This window comes from Anser cygnoides, chromosome 3 (genome assembly GCF_040182565.1).
Source record: "Anser cygnoides isolate HZ-2024a breed goose chromosome 3, Taihu_goose_T2T_genome, whole genome shotgun sequence".
In the NCBI taxonomy this organism is placed as follows: Eukaryota; Metazoa; Chordata; class Aves; order Anseriformes; family Anatidae; genus Anser; species Anser cygnoides.
Genome location: NC_089875.1, coordinates 115,623,544 through 115,642,755, shown reverse-complemented (window position 1 = coordinate 115,642,755; position 19,212 = coordinate 115,623,544). Strand labels below are relative to the sequence as shown.

At 39.5% G+C, this 19,212-nt stretch overlaps 1 protein-coding gene across 10 annotated transcripts in view; it reads left to right on the top strand.

Moving 5' to 3' along the window:
• ITSN2 (intersectin 2) overlaps window positions 1-19,212 on the top strand; it is an 81,208-nt gene that overhangs the window by 12,156 nt on the left and 49,840 nt on the right. For all 10 annotated transcript variants that reach the window (XM_066995027.1, XM_066995026.1, XM_066995021.1 and 7 more), the window contains exons 2-3: window positions 1,368-1,431; window positions 18,632-18,724. In XM_066995027.1, coding sequence (XP_066851128.1) covers window positions 1,401-1,431; window positions 18,632-18,724 — 124 coding nt within the window. In that variant the 5' untranslated portion in view covers window positions 1,368-1,400. The remainder of the gene's footprint in view (window positions 1-1,367; window positions 1,432-18,631; window positions 18,725-19,212) is intronic.

Here is a 19,212-nt window from a genome sequence, read left to right as displayed (position 1 = left end):
TAAAATGAAATTATAAATAGTGCATAAACGTATATAGAGAGGATTACTGACAACTGACTCCAGGTATTTTAATTAATTTATTTATTCATTATTTTTACTTCAGAAATGCACAACATACCAAAAATGCTCTCCTGCCCACAAGTAAAACCGGAGTGCTTTCCAGTTGTGGGGTTTCCATGACACGATGCGCAGTAGTTTCCTTGGGGGTGGGTGAGCATGGGGACGTGATCTTTCTGTACTTAAAGTCCATGGTTGTATTGAGAGGTGCAGGGTTTTTTTTGGTGTGGGAGGAAACAGATCGGTATCTGAAGAGGGGGTGACAGAGAGGTCTGCGATGTGGTACACTTGCTGGAGTGGGGTAACAGTGATCAGCTGCAGAACTTCATTTCTGTAGCTTCATCCTGAACAATAGTTTCTCCGTGTAGCGTGCAGGCTAATGATGTGTAAGCTTCAGTGCTTAACTGAAATTATCTCACTCAAAGCAAGAGCTCTCTGTGCTGTCTTAATTTGACGTTTGTAAAGCGATGCTTGTGCTTATCCCTCAGATAAGTTCTAAGTTAATAGTTTGCAGTGCCAAAAAACTAATAACTTCTATAGGTGCTCTTGAAATTATACATCCTGGAAAAACAAGACAAGTCCTAGTGCTCTGACATTTCTTGTGAGGAAAGTGATTTATAATGAGACCCCCCTTAAATGCTTCCTGCAGTAAAGTCTTCCTGCAGTAGCCCAAGAAAAGGACTGACTTCATGGTGTTGGTTTTGGAAAACTGACTGCAAGTTTTTATTAGAACGAGTCCTTTTTTTTTTTTTTCTCCTCCCAGAATACATCATATAGGAACATTTTTTTGTAAATTGCGTTGGAGGAGCTGAGTGTATGAATTTGAATAGTGATTGTTCTTCCAATTTTCTCAACAGAAGCATTCTATTACAGAGCTGTATGCCGAACTGTTTTAACGATATACATAAATATTTACCAGGGAGCGCTGGAAAAGATCTGTGAGGACACGGAGTCTGTCTCCTCACCAGGGGAGGATTGTTCCCCACGCCATATGTCCTGACATGTTGTCAACTGTTTGTGTGCGTTATGCAGGAGCTGCTAAACAGTTGGTACTGTTTTCCTTTAAGAATGTGCCACTAGGTTCAAGACTGCACTGCACACCCTATAAAAAAAAAAATTAAAAAAAAAAAATATCCCCCGCCCCCTCCCAAATGTAAATTCAGCTCGTTCAGCAGCAGCCTGAAGCCCTGCATTGTTTGCTATCGGAAGTGGGAGCTAAAGGGGACAGACATTCCCCCTGCTCAGCGGGAGCGCGCAGCGACGTTTTGCCCTTGTTGCATTATTAATGGCACAATGTTTTTATGTTGCAGATGGCTAAGAGCTAGCGAGGCAGATTCAAGACCATGATGGCTCAGTTTCCCACAGCCATGAATGGTGAGTAGCTGGGTTCGGTTTGTTCAGGTAGGGGTGGGGACGTATGTCTTTATTTTTCGTTTAAATGCTGATATTAAAAATAGCTGATTTTAGTACCTGCAGCAGCGTTACGGTCAGTCTGCTGCAGTTTGCTTCCTGTAGCCTGACTCGGACTGTAAGACTTGGAGAAATTCAATACAAGCCTTATTGTGGCATAATTTAGATACAGATATGCCTGGAGCATCTAGAAATCTCAGATTATCTACAGGGTTGAGGAATGTGTGACTTGTATTATGAATACTGGTTGACTTCAAGTGGGGAATATGCAAAGTAATAGTTGATTAAACTTGCATACCCTTTGTGTTACGTAAATCAGCACAGAATGTGTTTCATTGCAATATATTATGCTATTTACTTTAAGCCAAATATATTTGAACTTATTAAGCGATTTACTACTATTTACTAAAATAATCAGACTCTTTAAAAAGAAAAAGTTAAGATTTTTCCTCTTGATTCTGCACCCCAGGTACTATAGAAACTTTTGGATTTGTTTCTTGGTGATTTTCTTGCAAAGATGTATGAGAGATGAAACTTTAAAATTGTGTGTGTTCGTGTGTACATGTATATAATGGAGCTTGTGGTTTTGAAAGCAAGCTTATATGTGAAGTCACAAGTTGCAAATATCTGCTAAGAAATTTAATGGTTATGTGCTGCTGTGTACAGAGCTGGCCAAAATGAAAAGACAAATATAGCAGCAATGCTTTGCACTTCAGGTATTCCAGATACTGGGTTGAATAAAAAGAAGTATTTATCTCATTTATCTGTCAAGGTTACTGCACGACCGAGAGGTCTTTATTTAACAAATTTAGTCATCGCTGCTAAAATGAGTTAGGTAAATAAGCTAAAGTGTTTTTTAGCAAACGAAGTGCGTTCAGATTTCAAATTTAAACTCTTACATGTTTCACATGTGCATAAAACATCTTGTGAAACAATTTGTGTGATCAACACCTTTTTTATGCAGTCAGCTGCAGTTTGATCTGGACTTTGTTTCACAGACTTAATAAAAAGAGAAGTAAAAAGGGTTGATGTATCACATACAGTAGTGAAAGTATCAGATTTCCTTGCACTTGGTCATAATGAAAAAACATTTTTTTATTGTTGCATACTCTTTGGTCCCCAATTTAAAACAAGCAAGCAAACAAAAAACACTCTTCATGGAGGATACAGCTTTATGTTCTTGGCTGCCTTTGTGGTTGACCTATGCATAAAGTGTCTTTTTGGCTTGGCTCTTTACTCCTGGATGCTGCTGGAGGACAGCAGTGAGCAGGTACATGACTCGAACTCAGAAATCTGCTATAGTTTGGGAGAGTGGCCCTTGATCTGGAATCCCTTGCACAGTACTCTCCATCGGCCTGAAGGGGAACTATGCCAAAAGATGCAGTTTTATTCTGTCAGTAACAGAATTTTTCTATGTTTAGTGAGAGAATGTAAGTAAGAGCAATAGCAGGCAACAGTTAAATTGTTCCCCCTCGCATAAATTTGAATGATTGCGTGTAGTTTTGCAGTCATTTGTCATCAGAATTTGATTAAATTTGAAACAAGTCAGGTGGGTTAAAAAGAGTAGTTTTAATGTGATTTCTGAATAAATACTGAGCACTCTGCTACTGAAATCATTCTTCCCTAATCCATGTTCCTCTTCTCTGCTACTTCCTACTACTGTTTTCGTTCAAAGTAGATCACCTACGTTTACCACTCACTGCTCAGTGGAAACCTCCAATTATGGTATTAGACCTAGGTAGTGAGTGACTTCAAGCACTGGATGAAGAACGAGGTTATGCACATGGCAAGTAAACCATTAGGCAGTGCTGCAGCCCAAGTGGAGGGCACTGGCTGCCTGCCACACCTTGGTATTAGCAGAGCATTGACCCTTTTGTTTTGTACTCTACCAGGGGGAAATGGTGGTTTTCTTCTGGGAAGGAACCCCTGTCCTCAGCAAGGTACAATATACCTAGCTTTTATATCATCAGTTACGTAAGACATGAAGTAGCTTCTGTTTCAGGATTATTTTTGGCATTCGATGTTAAAATTAAGTGGATATTGTGGAGCAGGTGTGTGCATGAGCGAGTGATTACAAGGTACAGGATTACACCGAGTTGGAGAACTGCAGGGTTCAAATGACGAAGCAAGATGCTCAGATCACCTCAAACTACAAGCAGAAGATGTTTCCCACCTTGTTTCCCAGTCTGAGCAGAGAAAGGGAAGTCTGTGCAGGATCTCAAGAAGGTTAGCTTTGTTGTGTGCTGGAGTTCCAGCCTGGAGACTCAAGTTCACTGAGGGCACCTTGAGCTGTTATTCAGAATCCACCTCTACCAAAACAGGTTCTCAAGACTCTCCAGCCTCAGCATGTGGCTGACGGCCAAACTGCGTGCTAGGCTGAGAACTGGCATACTCTTTTTTAATTATGTGGCCACATGTAAACTTCAGCTTATTGAGGCATTGTGTGCTCCCGGGACACATGCTCTTGTTAAACCACTTACCCTACCTCTCTAAAGACATGAAAGTATGCAGTAAATATCGACAAACAAGTTGCCTTTGACCTTCCATTTTTGTCCAAGGTGACCTTTGTGGATGTCTTGCTAGCAGGCTGGAATTTCAGAGGAGAAGCAGGACTTGAAGAGTGTATGTTGATTTTATATGGAACTCAGGGCGGACCCAGCAGTTCTTAGAAATTTATCTCGTGCAGAATGTAAAGGTTGTGATGACATTTTATGTGAACAGGCAAGGCTGAGTAATGCCTTTCTTCTTGTGTGGAAAGGCTGCCGATTACAAAGCATATATATAATACCAGATGGATCACAGACATTTGAGTATATCTCCGTGAGGTCCAGGCCTGTCACATAGCTACTCCAGACACATCTGTCTCCCTGGTCTGCAAACCAGTATTCCCTACTCAGCATTTTGTTTTATCCTGTAACTGTCTGAATATTGATCATCATCTCTGGGGAAAATGGTAAATCCAGATTCCTGTGGTTTATTCTCCTTACATGCAGTTAGTTTTCCCTCTAGACAAAGCTTTCCTAACATTTCATCCCAAGTCTTGTAAAAGTGGCATTTAGTTAAATTAAATCATGAGTACCTTCAAAATAATATTTTAAAGGAGTTAATACATTGATAACAAACAGTTAAAAGGACAGAGGCTGTAATAGATTAAAATGCATTTCCATTTAATTTAACTCTGTGATCGTTGTATTAATCACAAAGCAAGAAAAAGTGGTCTTCACTGCCATGGGATGCCTTCTGCTACAGCCGGAGAGCAGTTGCAAGATGTTACTGTTCTCCTAACTCCCCTTCCTCTTTACGCTAGAATTTTCAGGGTTTAATATCCACGCTGATGCTGAATTTTGGTTTGGGGAAATTTAATCTCCACAGTCCGGCTGGAACAAGGAAGGCAGTATTTGTCGATCGGTATCTTTCACAATTTCCTTAAGTACCATTGGAATTTTTGGGCTGTGCTTTTTTTGTTTATGTTTTTATTTGTCCTTCCTCTTCCCTCCTACCACCTGTTTCCTTTGATATAATTTCTTGTGGTCCAGCAGGAAAATTCCTCTGATAAGCTGAGGTGCAAAAAGGAATGCTCAGAACTCTCATTTTTCCTTCTTCTCAAACCTTGTAAGTCAAGCTGGATTTTATGCTGCTGTGAATACAATTCAGAGCAGATTGAATGCGGTCCTGGTTCCGCTGATGCATTCTGTAGAATGGAATTCTGTTTCCCTGGTCATCACAGCTCAATTTAAACCTTCATGAATGCAACATGACTTTTAACCCATGGATACAAAAGCTGTAGACTTCAATATCAGCAAGTGTAGGTAAAGATACTAAACCGAATTAGAGCTTGCAAAGAAAATGTCAGAATTTGTTCTCCTACATCAAAAAAGGAAAAGGAAAGGAAAAAAATTCAAAGACAAGGACAAATATTTTCTGTGGCCTCACTTATAAACTATTCCTTCCTCTTGGTTCTCGGTGAGGACACTGGTGTCAGCTGATACAGAGCAAAATTTGCATGCTCAGATCAGAAGGACATATATCTTCTACCATCAGGCTCTACAAAAATTAGATTTCCAATTGCATGTGCCATATCATGTGTTTTCTTTAGTCCTAAAACGTCAGAAATAGTGCTACATGATTGCAGAGTAGCAATTGTCCTGTTCATGTTTAATTATGAGGATAACATGATTCACGTGGAAGATGTAAGAGGAAGTTTTGGAAGGAGGAAATAATAAGACATGGACATAAATGTTAAATGCAATAAGTGGAACTAGGTTTTAATGAAGGTTGCACCTTATGCTTTCTTCAATAACTGAATTTTGTAGATGGAGTGTAACAAATCTCATATTTGGACTTTATTAGAGAAAGAACTGGCTAAAAGGGAGGGAAAATGGAAGTATTAGGCTAGGAGGTCATAACAGTGAAATCCTCCATGAATTTTTATCGTGGGACCAGACTTTGTTGTTTATTATTTATGGAAGCATCCATTAGTAAAAAGCAAGCGTAGGCTGGTTAAATTTGTTGATGATACAAACTTAGGAGTCATTTTCCAGACAGAATTACACAGGATCCATTGCATATCATTAGTTCAATTTCATCGTATTTCTATTATGCTGTCCTCAAATAGCTTTTTAGTCATACCATGATAGGCCAGAAGAATTTCTGCTGGATGCTCGCAGCTCAGGATTTGGCTATGACTAAGGAGAAGAGCAACAGGATGTATTAGATGATCGCGTAATAATTATGTGATTTGAGGGAAAGGAAATGCATCCTAAAAGGTGAGTGGTGAAATGAGAAATACTGTGTGCTGTTGCATAAGGCTGGGGAGAGACATCTTCTGGGCTACCTGGCAGAGCTTGGTCTAACTGCTCAAGGAAGAACAAAAACAAATTAATAGATGTAGAGTTAGGACTCAGCGTCATCCAAGCGAAATGAATTAAGTATTGAGAAAGACTGAAGAGATTGCCTTTGTTAACCTTTCAAAATAAAAGCTTACTGCTTTTTAAAAATTGTATTTACTTTACTGTAAATAAATTTGATCTTTATTTTACTTATTAGGAAGGTAAATATTAAGGAGGGAAAATATTTTTCTTTCAGTATAGTGATAGCACAAGGTTAAATCGAGGTGAATCGGCTCCTAGTGTGTTGGTGTGGAAATCACAGAATCACTTAGGTTGGAAAAGACCTCCAAGATCATCAAACCCAACCATTAACCTTTAACCTAGCACTGCCAAGCCTAGCACTAAACCCTGTCCCTAAGCACCACATCCACGTGGCCTTCGAATACCTCCAGGGATGGTGACTCAACTGCTTCCCTGGGCAGCCCGTTCCGATGCCTCACAACCATTTCTGTGAAGAAATGTCTCCTCATTTCCAACCCGAACCTCCCCTGGCACAACTTGAGGCCGTTCCCTCTAGTCCTGTCACTAGTTACCTGTGAGAAGAGGCCGACCCCCAGCTCCCCACACCTTCCTTTCAGGTAGTTGCAGAGAGCAATAAGGTCTGCCCCGAGTCTCCTTTACTTCAGGCTAAATAACCCCGGTTCCCTCATAAGACTTGTCCTGTAGACCGCAAAAGAATCGCTCTCTTCCCCAGTTTCCTCCTCTGGAAGTATCTGGTGGCTGAGCTGTCACCCACCCAAAACAATACACTGGGGCCTTGCACACCTTACGCGTGCCAAAGCTCCGCCAGCCTCAGGCACACGCAGTCAACCGTGGTGGCTGCGGGTGACAAAGGGACCTCGCGGCCCTCAGCGCCAGCCCCTGAGTCCAACATGGCCGCCCAAAACCCGTCTGCCGTGACCAACATGAGTCAAATTGGGACATTTCTGCCAGCAGGGATGTTCTAGAACATGGTCAAGGAGAAAGTCTGGTCACCATAAGGCAGAGCTTGCATTGCATAAAGGAATTAATGCATATAGTTTCTTGGAGTAGCAGCAGTCTGGACGTGATGACCTTGGAAGTCCCTTTTAATACTATGCTCCTACAACGTAAAAACAAACAAAACCCCCCAAACAAACAAACAAAAGAAACCTAAATGTTAAATAATAACCTAGCAAAGATTTTAGATCTTTATCCCGTGAGTTAATTTAAGCTAATAACTGCCCTGTCTTGCTAAGATTTTTCTTTTAGTATTGCGTTAGGTTTTATAAGGTAAGATTGCATTAAGTGGGGAACTGAAGGTATTTTTTAATCTGTAATAATGCTGTATTGCAGGCTGCTTTATTAATTTGGAGTATCAGTGAGACTTCCACATGATTTTGTTGTTCTTCAAAGCGTGTGGAAAAACAAATCTGAAAACGCAGGAAGATCTACAAATACTTCCCCGAAAGCCAGAGCCTGAAGGCTTCACTGAGGGGACTCACAAACGTAAATCTACCACATGGCAGACCTTCAAAGGGCTTTAACTGTTAAAAATTTGGTTTTCTTGATAGCTACATCTGCTTCATATAGTTGGTGCAATTTGTTTTTTTTTTGGTGTTGGGTGAAATGCTTCTTTTTTAGCAGCTACTAACTACCATGTCTTCTGTGGTCACCATGGCCTATCCATGTGGAACAGGCCATAGATAAGACTAATTGGTATTGGCAGAATGAATTCAGGTTTGGCCTGCTAACTATAATGTCAAGAATAAACCATTTTTACGCATTGTCCATTTTCTATCAATTGTATTTATACAATGCTGTGTCACTTTAATTAGGAATCTTGTAGGTTCAGGCTATGCTGGATCAGTTGTTGAGGACATCTGCTGCTTTTCTTATAATTGAACAATGACCTTAAATCATAACTGACATAGATTTCCAGTGTTTCACCCCTTACAGCTTTAAAAAAAAAAAAAAAGGGAAAGAAAAGAAAAGAAAAAAGGTTCAATTGACTAGTTTCTTATCAATACAAAATTAAATTATTGAGTTTAAAGGAGGCAGAAAATGTGTTGGTGGTGGTGGTGGTTGTGTGTTGTTGGTTGTTGTTGTTGTTCTTTTTTTGTTCTTGTTTTTTTTTTTCAACCTAATGAACAACGTAGTTTGGAACTCATTGTGTGAAGGTGCCTTGGAACCCAAAGCTCCAAGTATACAGAACCAAAGCTTGTGGAGGAAAGATCTATGCTTTGGTTATTAAATGCAGTTCTTCTGATGCCTCTTTTTGCTCAAGAAATCTCCTAGATTGCTGATTTCTGAAAGTTAAGGGAGTATAATACCTAGGGAAGGACTCTATTTCTGCCTCTGTTCTGTTAGTGAGTATGAGCTACTGTGAAAGAAGGGTTAGAGACTATGGTATGACCCAATACTAAATGTCTTACATTCTTAAATGAGTCATATTGTCATTTATTATATACAAAATCAACCTCTTCATAGTGCTGGGAAAGTAATATTGTATGTATACAATACCACTACACAACTAATAAAACTATAGTCAGTAGTTTATGTATACTGACTATAGTTGGAGATTCTGCTAATTAGTAATGTAACATTATAACGCGTACTTTTTAAGGAAACTCTTATTCTTGCTTTTGTTACCTTTGTGTTTTTTCCAACTCTCTCTACATGTTTTCTGTGTATCAGGACTAGAAATTATAAAGAGGAGGGCAACAAGAATGATCAAAGCTACAGAACAGCTTCCATATGAGGAGTAATTACATTGACTGGGACCTTTCAGCTTGGAAAAGAAACAGTGGGAATGCCGGATACAGTAAATGCCTATAAAACCACCTTGAGAAGGTGACAAGGGAGTGGTAATTGATCTCATAATACAAGAATTAACCAATATCAAGTGAAAATACTATTGGCAGGTATCAAACAGAGCACTTTGCACAGTGTCAAGTAAACAGTGAAAGCTGTAGGAAGCTGGATGCCAACCAGTTACTTGGATTCCATAGGTGATTAGATATAGATGGATTTTGCTCCCATTAACGAGGTATCACGTCTGGATCAGGAGCTACACTGGAGGCTGAGAAAATATGCTGAGGAAGTAAACACTACGTGCTTACTTCATTCTCTCCTTCTGTGCCAGGTGTTCTGCTTGGGAGCCAGGTACTTAGCTGGATGAATATTCGTGTACTTAGCTAGGTGAACATTCAGTGTGAACTGGCAGGGTCTTTACTGTGGTTTGTTCCCTAAATTATCTCCTAATTTATTTTATTCCACAGATTACTCAGGAAATGCCTCTTCATTTTCCTTCTGTCTCACCCTTCCTGTCTGACTTCTTATTTGGTGGTTCTTTTCTTTTCCTCTTGGTCCCAGACTTCCTCTTCAAGTCTGAGAACCTGGGAATGTCGTTTTTACTCTAATAGCCTGAGAATGAAGATAACTACAAAAGTTACTAAAAAGGATACAACATTCTTTGAACAGAAATCTGCTCTGATTTTATGTCAGCTTATGTTTTTGTAGGAGGATCATTTCCTTTACTCAGCCTAATTTCAAGGTTCATTTTGTATCGTCTTCCTTGGTATTTTTACTGCCAGCATTTCTCCCAGTGCTAAACGATTTATTACTTGCTGCAGATGGCAACTGACCTGAATCTTATTAGTTTTGCTGCATTCCACAGAGATTTGCTAGACAATAATTAAACAAATTATCCTTTTGTAACTTTTTAATTAATTAGTAGGGGTTTTGTGAATGCTGGTGATCAGCAGCATAAAAGAAATCAATCTTCAGAAATAGAAGACTTCAGTCTAAACACTAGAAGTTTTTTTCCTGAACAATGATGATTAAAACCTTTTAATTTTCCTTATTGAAGGCTTTGATACAGGTTGACAGGAATTCACCCAGAAGAGCTGCTGACGTGCCCTAAACTGAAGGATAAGCATGTCTTCCAACTTCTGTCTCCTGTTGACAAGGAAGGCTGCAGTCTGCCAGCTGGAAGCATGCTTATGCTAACAACAGATGGAGGCAGGTTTTGCAGCTTGGTGTGGAAGAACGTGGCAAAGTACCCCCCATTTTATTTATTTATTGTCATGACAGTACTGCTTACTTCAAACTTTCCAGACCTGCCATTGAAAAGTTTCTTGGTAGTGTGATTTTATTGCTATTTTTTTCCTCTTTTCCATCTCTAAAATCCATCAGGAAGTATTAATGTTGGGCAAATACACAGCAATATCAGTAGATGGAAAAATGGGCTCATTTCATGTACATCTGCTGGTAGCTCAGCAATTTCAAGTAATTTCTTGGTTTGGTATTAGTTCTCCAGAATTGGACAGAAAATATATTTATGGGTACTATTGAATGGGGGAGGCTTAGGGTAAGACAAGTCTGTGTGCCAACTTTTCCTGTAAGAAAATAAAAAGTTAACTGAGATTTTGGGAATAAAGTACAGGTTTACAAACTTTGTAGGTTACAGTAATTGCACATTTTGATGATAAATAGAAATCTTGTTGCTTCATAAAATTAACAAATTTTAACTGGCTTGCTGGTAATTTTTTAATATTTAAAAAAAAACATAAAATACTATTGAATGGATTATCATAGCTACTACAAGAAACTAGTGTAAAAGCATGCTAATGTGCAGTAGAGAGTACTGTCATGTCAGAGTACACATTTCCTAATTTTTGCATTAGTAGAGCTCTAACAGAACTCTAAAAAAGTTTTTCATTTACACATCTTAAAACAAATTTTCTGTAATTTGCTACATCTGTGGGTTTTTCTTTTTTTAATGTTTTGCTTGGTACATTGCATTAAGTTTCAGTGGAACTTGGCAATAACAATTAAAAAGGAGCTACTAAAAATGGATAGCCATAATGAGCTAGATGATACTGTGATTTTTATGAAGTGTAGCAATGCATGCCATTATTATAACCTGATAGTTTAAGTGCTTTGGAATCATCAGGTTGCACTGTGAAATTGAGAAAACGAGGCTCTTTACCTTCAGCACGGGCAGACTATTCTGTATCTTACACCAGGCTATTATGCATCTTTGCATTATTTTAGGGATTATATTCACTCTAAAAGGATTATGTTACCACATTGAGATCAGTGCATGGCAAAGAAAGTCTAATAGTCTTACTTTACAGATAGATTTTGTATATTGAAGTGGGGCTTCAGTTACAATTACCGTATCATCAGAGAAAATACTGCATCGTATGGAGTTCTGCTCCTGTTTCATGGGGCACGTGGTTAGTTCAGACGATCCCAGTATTTGATTTTAGTGAACTACTGAACATGAGGAGGGAAGTGGTGGCGTCACCGTCCCTGGGGGTGTTCAAGGAAAGGTTGGACCTGGTGCTTAGGGACATGGTTTAGTGGGTGACATTGGTGGTAGGGGGATGGTTGGATCAGGTGATCTTGGAGGGCTTTTCCAACCCTAATGGTTCTGTGATTCTATGAAAATATCTATAGGCCTATACATAATGGAAAGAATATGAACCGTACCCTAAACTACAATGTTTTATGCTTCTTTGTTCATATTTCTGTCAGGAAGCTCTTGAATTAAGCAGGCATTTCATGGCCAAATCTGTGTAGCCCTGCACTTGTCAGACACTGTTTAACAGCCTCCCTGTGTGGAACAGCTATTTTTGGAAAGCACATCAGAGACATTCAAAAATCTTTAAAAATACTCTTGGCTTTAGAGGGCACGATTCTTCTATTTTACTGAAAATACAAAACTGAAGGAGAAACACAGGAGCCTTTCCCCACTGTTGAATGAGCTTTAGCTCTGGTTGTTTCCTTTCAACAGCGTATATGTTTAAAGAAACTGCTGAAGTTTTCCTTAAGCATAGACATAGCCTTTTCCCCTGGCAGTTGTTGCAGTGTTGCCTAATGTGCTGCGAGCCTCTGTGATGGATTTCTGGTAGGACCAGGAGTAGTGGGATTAATGCACACATTGCAGGTTGTGTGGCTCCTGCTGTGGTCTGACAGTAGGGGAGCTGGGACTCAGCGGGGCATTCGTCAAGCTTGGGCAGGTGGGGGTTTGGGATTGGCAAAGAACAAAAATAAATGTAAAGAATCAACATAAATGGAGGGAAACAGTTATTGAAAATAGTAGAAACACTGGTAAGAAATATGGAAATGCATAATAATAGAGAAATACTCTGTGTACTTTAGTCTCCTAGTGTGTTTACCCAATCCCGAGGAAAAATCAAAAGTACAATTCCACATTTCAGTTACCTCATTTGGGCTCGTTAAATCTGATCTATAATAAATAATCCTGTGGTAAACTTAATTCCTGCCTGTATTTGTGGATATTAGATTTATCCCAGTATTTCTTACACCAAACAATTCTCTTGAGTCTACTGATGGGAGACAGTAATGCACTTGGTGGTTGAATTATGGAAAGCCCCTTGTTGTGCAGCTACAAGCAAGCTGCTGCATGACATTTCCCCCCTCCCTAAACACAGGGATAAATATTTATTTAGGGTCCTTATGAAATTTAATACTGTTTTTTTGGGATGGTTAAAAAGGTGGTGTATAATCACTCGTCCTCGTGACTTATGTGTACAGGGAGTTCTCTTTCAATTTGGTTTTATTACCTCCGTGGAGTGAATTAACTTTGTAGCTCGTAGGAGCATAGTTTTTTCCTAAGAACAACAAACAAGCAACACCAATCAGTGAAAACCAAACACAATTCTCTGAAGAATGTGAGAAATGTCTCATGATGTTCCACAAGTGAGAAGTTGCCTGTATCCTTTTCGCTAATACCACCGGTCTGTACAGCTCCCTTTTGCCTACAGGTAATATTAACACGTGGCAGAAATTTCACAGCAGCATTTTCAAGGCTTTTTGCTGCTCTCCTAGGACTGCACTTTCTTTTCTCCCCTCTTTTTCATTTGCAGCTTACCGTTTTAAGGAAAGAAACACGTTTGTTTCTGTTTCATGTTGGCAGCCCATCAAAGCAAGTCCTTTATTTTCTTTAGAAGATTATCAGTCTGATGCAGAGTTGTGATGGCATTTCTAGAGCCGTTTCTACCAAGGACTATGATCCTGTCATAAACAGACCCTAATATGCTCTCTTACAAAGATGTCTCGTGTTTAGAATGAACTTAAAGGTACAGAAAATGTTTAATCCCCAGCAGAGATGCTTATTTCCAGCACTACAAACCTGTGAGTGCCACCACATTGAATTACGTAGCGATACCCGTTACATGAAGATGAGGTCAGATATGTTTTGTCTTCTTTAGAGAAGTCCTGAAGGCATGTTAAATTAGCAAGGTGTAGTACTGGGTTGGTTTGTGTGTGTCTCTGTAGTTCTGTGGATCCCTTAAATGTAGACAGAATCCACACATGACTTTGAATTCTTGAATGTATCATCAAGCTGTGGAGTAGGAGGAAAGGAGATTTCTCTGTTGGTTTCTCCCAGGCTTTCTGGTCTGGTGTAAGGAATCGGCTGAGACGTTTCTGGACCTTGAGTCCGGATTTCCTGTGTTTAATCTTGAGACCACTTGTCAGTCTTGATGTTTATCTAGTCTTCTCTGAAGTACTAGCCACTGTGAGAAGAGATTGGAGATCTGTCTTCTAAAAATGATAGCCTCTAGAATTGTGGTGGTTTGGTGTTCTTTTTTTTTTTTCATAGATAGAAAAAGAAAGTGAAGGCAATAATTACTTTGTTTAGGGAGAATCTTTGTGAGGTAAGTCTCTAAGTTCAGCCTTTCCTGAGTCTTGATTCCTAAAAGAGGAGTGTAGTCAAAAATAGTGTTAGCTTCATTCAGGTGGATATGTTTCAAGGTCATGAGATTGCAAGGGAACCTCTTTGGAAGAAAAAAGAAGTGGTTTTAGGAGACACCTTATTGCCAAAGAGACTGCATTTTTTCCATCCGAAACTATACCATCTACAGCTGGGAAAAAATATTTCTCTCATGAAAATTTCCAAGAAATTTAAGTTAGAAAAGTAGTAACATACTATTAATTGTCCCCAGCAAAGCCTGTCATGAGAGCCTACAGTGGCAGTGGTATTTTGATCTCTGGTGCTGAATTTGTTTAAAATATTGTGGTTCCCTACTACTTGATGCCAGCTCAAAATTTCTGGAGTGCCAAAGGTTCACCACGGCTCCATCAAGGAGCCGTGTGCCTCTTCCCCCATCCTGTGATGGGAGAGGTGTCTCACCCAGCGAAGTCTGACAAAGGGGATGCCTGCAGTTCGGTTTTGTGATTCATGCATGACTTGCCATGAGTAACGGCTCGGGCTGTGAGGAAGGAAGAACAGCAGAGGCTCAGGGCAAAATTGGTTGTTCCCTTTGGTCAGATCTGGCTTACTGGCAAGAAGTTTCTCAGCCCTGGGGCTGAAGTGTTCGTGCAAAGACCATTGAGCTGGGCCAAATATGTTTAGGTGATGTGTCTTGGACAGCAGATTTCTGTTTAATTCTTCTCGCAGCCTCGTCCTTCCAAGAAAAGGAGTGCTCTTCCCATTGTCGCACACTTCGACATGCCCATGACACTTAAGACTTGCTGGAGTTGTACTCTTCTTTTCCACTTACCTGTCTCAGCTGTGATTCCCAAGACATTCAGTAACCAAGAAAACTTGGTAGTTTGTGTATCAGGCAGTGTTATTTTTCTTGAGAGCAGTACTGACTGGTCAGTTTTGCCACAGGTGGTTACTTTGGGAGATAACCGTAACATTAACGAGGTTTGTAGCATGCTTTGATGGTGATTGCACAGGAGAACTGAGTTTCAAACTAATTTTATCATCTGTGGCAAGTGTTGTGATGGGCTCAGTCGTACTGTAAGTAAACATAGTAATTACTTTGAAGAATGGTGTCATAAGGCATTTTGTGGAATTGCCGAGACCTTGTGATCCCTGTTGTTTGACGTGTTGATTTCAGATAGATTGATGTGGTATTTTTGCTTGGTACTTTGTGGAATCTTAATTTTAATGACACTTTCAGTACAGACAATTTTTTTTTTCTTATTCTTGTCTCCAAATAGTTACATCAAAAGAGTGATGAGCACCTGGTTAAGCTGAAAATAAGCCCTCACAACACTTTCACCTTCCCTCAGTGCTATGCTCTTAATTTTTTTTTTCTTAGCATGTAAAGAATCACAGCTCTGGAAGGACTTTGCTTGGGTTCTGTCTTGCACTCAAATCTCATTTCTGTTTGAAATTTAGTACATGTTTTAATTCAACCTTCTAAATTAAAAGGTGTTCTAATAATTTCCCTTTGAACACCTTATCTTTCAAGGTATTCGGTGTTGACAGATCTCGTGTGATGTTACTAAAACGGTCTGAACTGAACGTGTTTTCTTTGAATTTCTATTTATAAAGTATGCATATTTTATGCACTTACTTAAAAGGAAAATATTCCAGCTACATGGGAGGAGTTCTGCTTTGAGTTTTAAGGTCTGTTACATTATTTTCTTCTATGTCTACAAACCCCTCAGGAGATGGGAGCATATCTTTGTGGACTTACTTACAAAAACATTTTCAGTCTGTCCACAAGAACAGGGAAAATCTGAAATTCTTACCTTTGAAAATAAATTATTAGCGGGTTGGTCTTTTCTGGATATGCAATCAGTTTCCCGAAACATTCACACAGTGCACTTTTCATAACACGACTCCGTGGTTAGCGCTTGGACATGCCAGTAGCTGCTTGCAGTGTCTCACTAGGATTATGCCATAAACACTTGGTGCTGTAATAGTGTCGGTCGCAGCCAAAGCTTTTATGAATGAAATTTATGCTTGGAAGAAACCTGTCACGGAGATGGGTGCTGAAGAAATGCTGCTGGGTGTTTAATTTGGAAACTAAGGGGAAAAAAAAAAAAAGGAAAAAGAAAAGTCACCAGATTTTATGCAGAGATGTTTTGCTGAAGTATATCGGAAGTGTTTCAAGGTTGATTGTCATCTTCTTGCATACTTTGGGATACATTTATATGAAACTGTGAATTTCAGTACATTTAAACAGAAATATGTAATATATAATATAAATTATATTAGATAAACTGCAGTGGTGCCAGTAACAGCAGTCAATGAATTCTTACAGTGTTTCTAGCACTTTGCAGCCACTGACCACGTGAATATATTATGGCAGTCTTAATCCTTCTGATTGATAATCTAAAGGTGAGGAGTGCTGTAGCTACCTGCTTCAAAGGATAACTAAAATACAGTGTTGTATATACCAAAATCACATTGTTGCTATGATTTTATTTTCCATATATTTAAAAAAAAAAAAAAGGTCAGGTTTTCTGAAGTTGCAGTTGAGCAGTGGTTCATCTCGTCCAGATAAATTCCGTAAGGATTAACCACAGTATGCACTTTCCATTTGTATCTGAGAACTAACATTTGAAAAGATTTAAGTGTCATTTTTGCTGAAGGTTTTTTTGCGGTAGGCTGGAAGTTGTCCTCATTTGTGTGTTATGGCAATACTCACAGTGCCCATCAATAGACATCTAATACATTTATTTAGATTTATTGTCAGAATCTAATCTAGATTTATCTAGACGCCTTTAATCAGAAGAGAGAAGAAGGCTCCTGTCTTCTGAAGGTGGGGTTCTTGAAGTGCAGTTCTGCATGTAGCCTGCAAAAAAACTCTTTCTAAGCCTTTCCCTTTCTTGGAAAGACTCTGAAAAGTCCTTTGGGGTACGTTTTCTCTGGGAGCAAGGCATCTTTAATTTCAGCAGTGGTAAGACACCGGACAGATGGGCCAGCATGTAAGTGTGGAGAGCCAGAGGGAGGTCTGCAAGTGTTGAGCTGGCAGTGCTCTTTTTCACATCCCATCTTCATTCTCCTTCCTCCGAAGCGAGATGTCTCGTACATTAAACAGCTGTTTCACTGTAGACCTTGGGTAACTGCTGCTGGCATGGAAACAAAACTCCAAACTCAGGTGCTTAAAGGTTATATCCAAACGTCCTCCCGGCCTTTTTGCAATTCTTATCTCCAGTGAGTTTTTGGTTTTCGTTTGTGTGTTTTTTAACTATTTGTCTTTCCCTGTGAAGCAGCAGCGTAAAAAATCTGAAAATACGGGTAGTCTTTACAGGACCTTGTAAAGCAGAGACGGTAGTATTTTTGGACAATGTGTTTGCATATATGAATAAACAGAGAAGCGATTTAACGTTGCCAATATGTGTGTATTGGCATGTATGTTCGCTTGCCATCTGCTAGCTTTGTTACTGCTTTGGGGAAAGCAGTGAAAAAAGCTCTTGAAATTTTGTCGGTTCAAAGCCTGGAAGAGAGGTTTGTGTCGGAAAACAGGAAGCATTTTGTAGTAACTTTCTTCTGAAGTGCTGTGCATTTCAAAGCAGCTTGTTAATATCTTCCTTAAAGAATTATTTATTTCCATGACCATTTTTTCACCGAGCAATATGAATCTTTGAAGAACACCGTAACAGCTCTTTGAAAGTGGTAATGTTCAATAGAATTTGTTAGAGATTTTTTAGATAACCATTTAATGCTATTTTGGGGGCTTGCATTCAGAATTTTGGCTAATTCTTGCACTCATTGATTTAAAAATGAGATTTTGTCAAAAGCTTCCCAATTAAAACTTCTTCCTACTTGAAACCCAAACCAATTGTTACTGGCAAACTGCTTTTCCTGCAAGGGTGAACACGCTGACCTTTATACAGCACCTTTGAGCATTTCTGGAAGTCACTCCCGGTTCTGTCTGGTATATCAGCACAGCTTTGTAAACAAGATTGTTCCCTGCAATTTCTCCTGGTTACCTTGAGGCTGTAATATTTTATACTTTTCCCTTTTAAGCACTGAAAAAAGCTAAGTTGAAATCATATACTGTTTAAAAAAAATCTCAGATGTTACTCCTTTGTCATACAAAACCAGCATGTTTTTATTAGCAGTCCCACTCTTGATTTTAGAACATCGGCAAGATGAAGCATGAGTCTTTTTGGCAGCTGTAGGAATGTGAGCCTTCAGTATGAGAACCCCTGTAAGCGACATTGAATCCTATTTGTTTACTGGTGAACCAGGGGAGTATTTGGTTCACACAAAGTACTGTGCGCAACGTGCTTCCTGCCCTGACTGCAAACAATCAGCAGCAACAGGAAACTACTTTGCACCAGCTTTGAAAGCCAGGACAGCTTGTTTGAAAGCAGAGCATAAAGCAATCTGGCTGAGGAGTTGTCTCAGCTAACACTTGCGCATCTGGGAAGCAGGTTTTTGTATTTCATAACGTCCTTGCCAAACTGGTAGAGGCTGGGTGTGTCTAGATCTAATTTTGTCTCTCAAGAAACCAAGCTTTGATTTTACAAATGATGTGCTTTATTTGTAAAAATCTTCAGTCTGTTTTTTGTTGTGTTTTTTTTTTTTTCAGGAGGTCCAAACATATGGGCCATCACCTTGGAAGAGCGGACCAAGCATGACAAGCAGTTTGATAGCCTTAAACCCACAGGAGGCTACATTACAGGTTGGTCTGGGATTCTGCATTACACATTAACTGCTATGTACACATAGTATCTTTGTGAAACTGTTTGAAAACGACATCCTATTTCAGCCCTTTGTTGTGTGACTAATAACCATACTCTTCAGGCAAACAGCCACAGGTTATTACTAAACCTTTGGAGCTTTGGACTAAAGTCTGGCACAGAAACACTGGCTTATTAACCCCATCACTTCTGCAGCCAGCATTTACATGCTGTCATTCTGTCTAGTTTCAAAAACCAGAGTATCAGGCTAAATCTGTGCTGAGATGGGAAGCTGCCAAGAAACACTTCTGGTAGCTATTGTGACAAGTGATACCAGAAACACAAGTGGCTCTCTTCTGTCTGAATAGTGCTAGAGAACACTGTGCTGTTAGATATCTTTGTTATGGGGGGGAGGCAGGGAGAGTTACTGACAACTCTTCCTTGTTAATGGCTGCTTGAAATATTTTAACCCTTGGGCCTTCAGCAAATT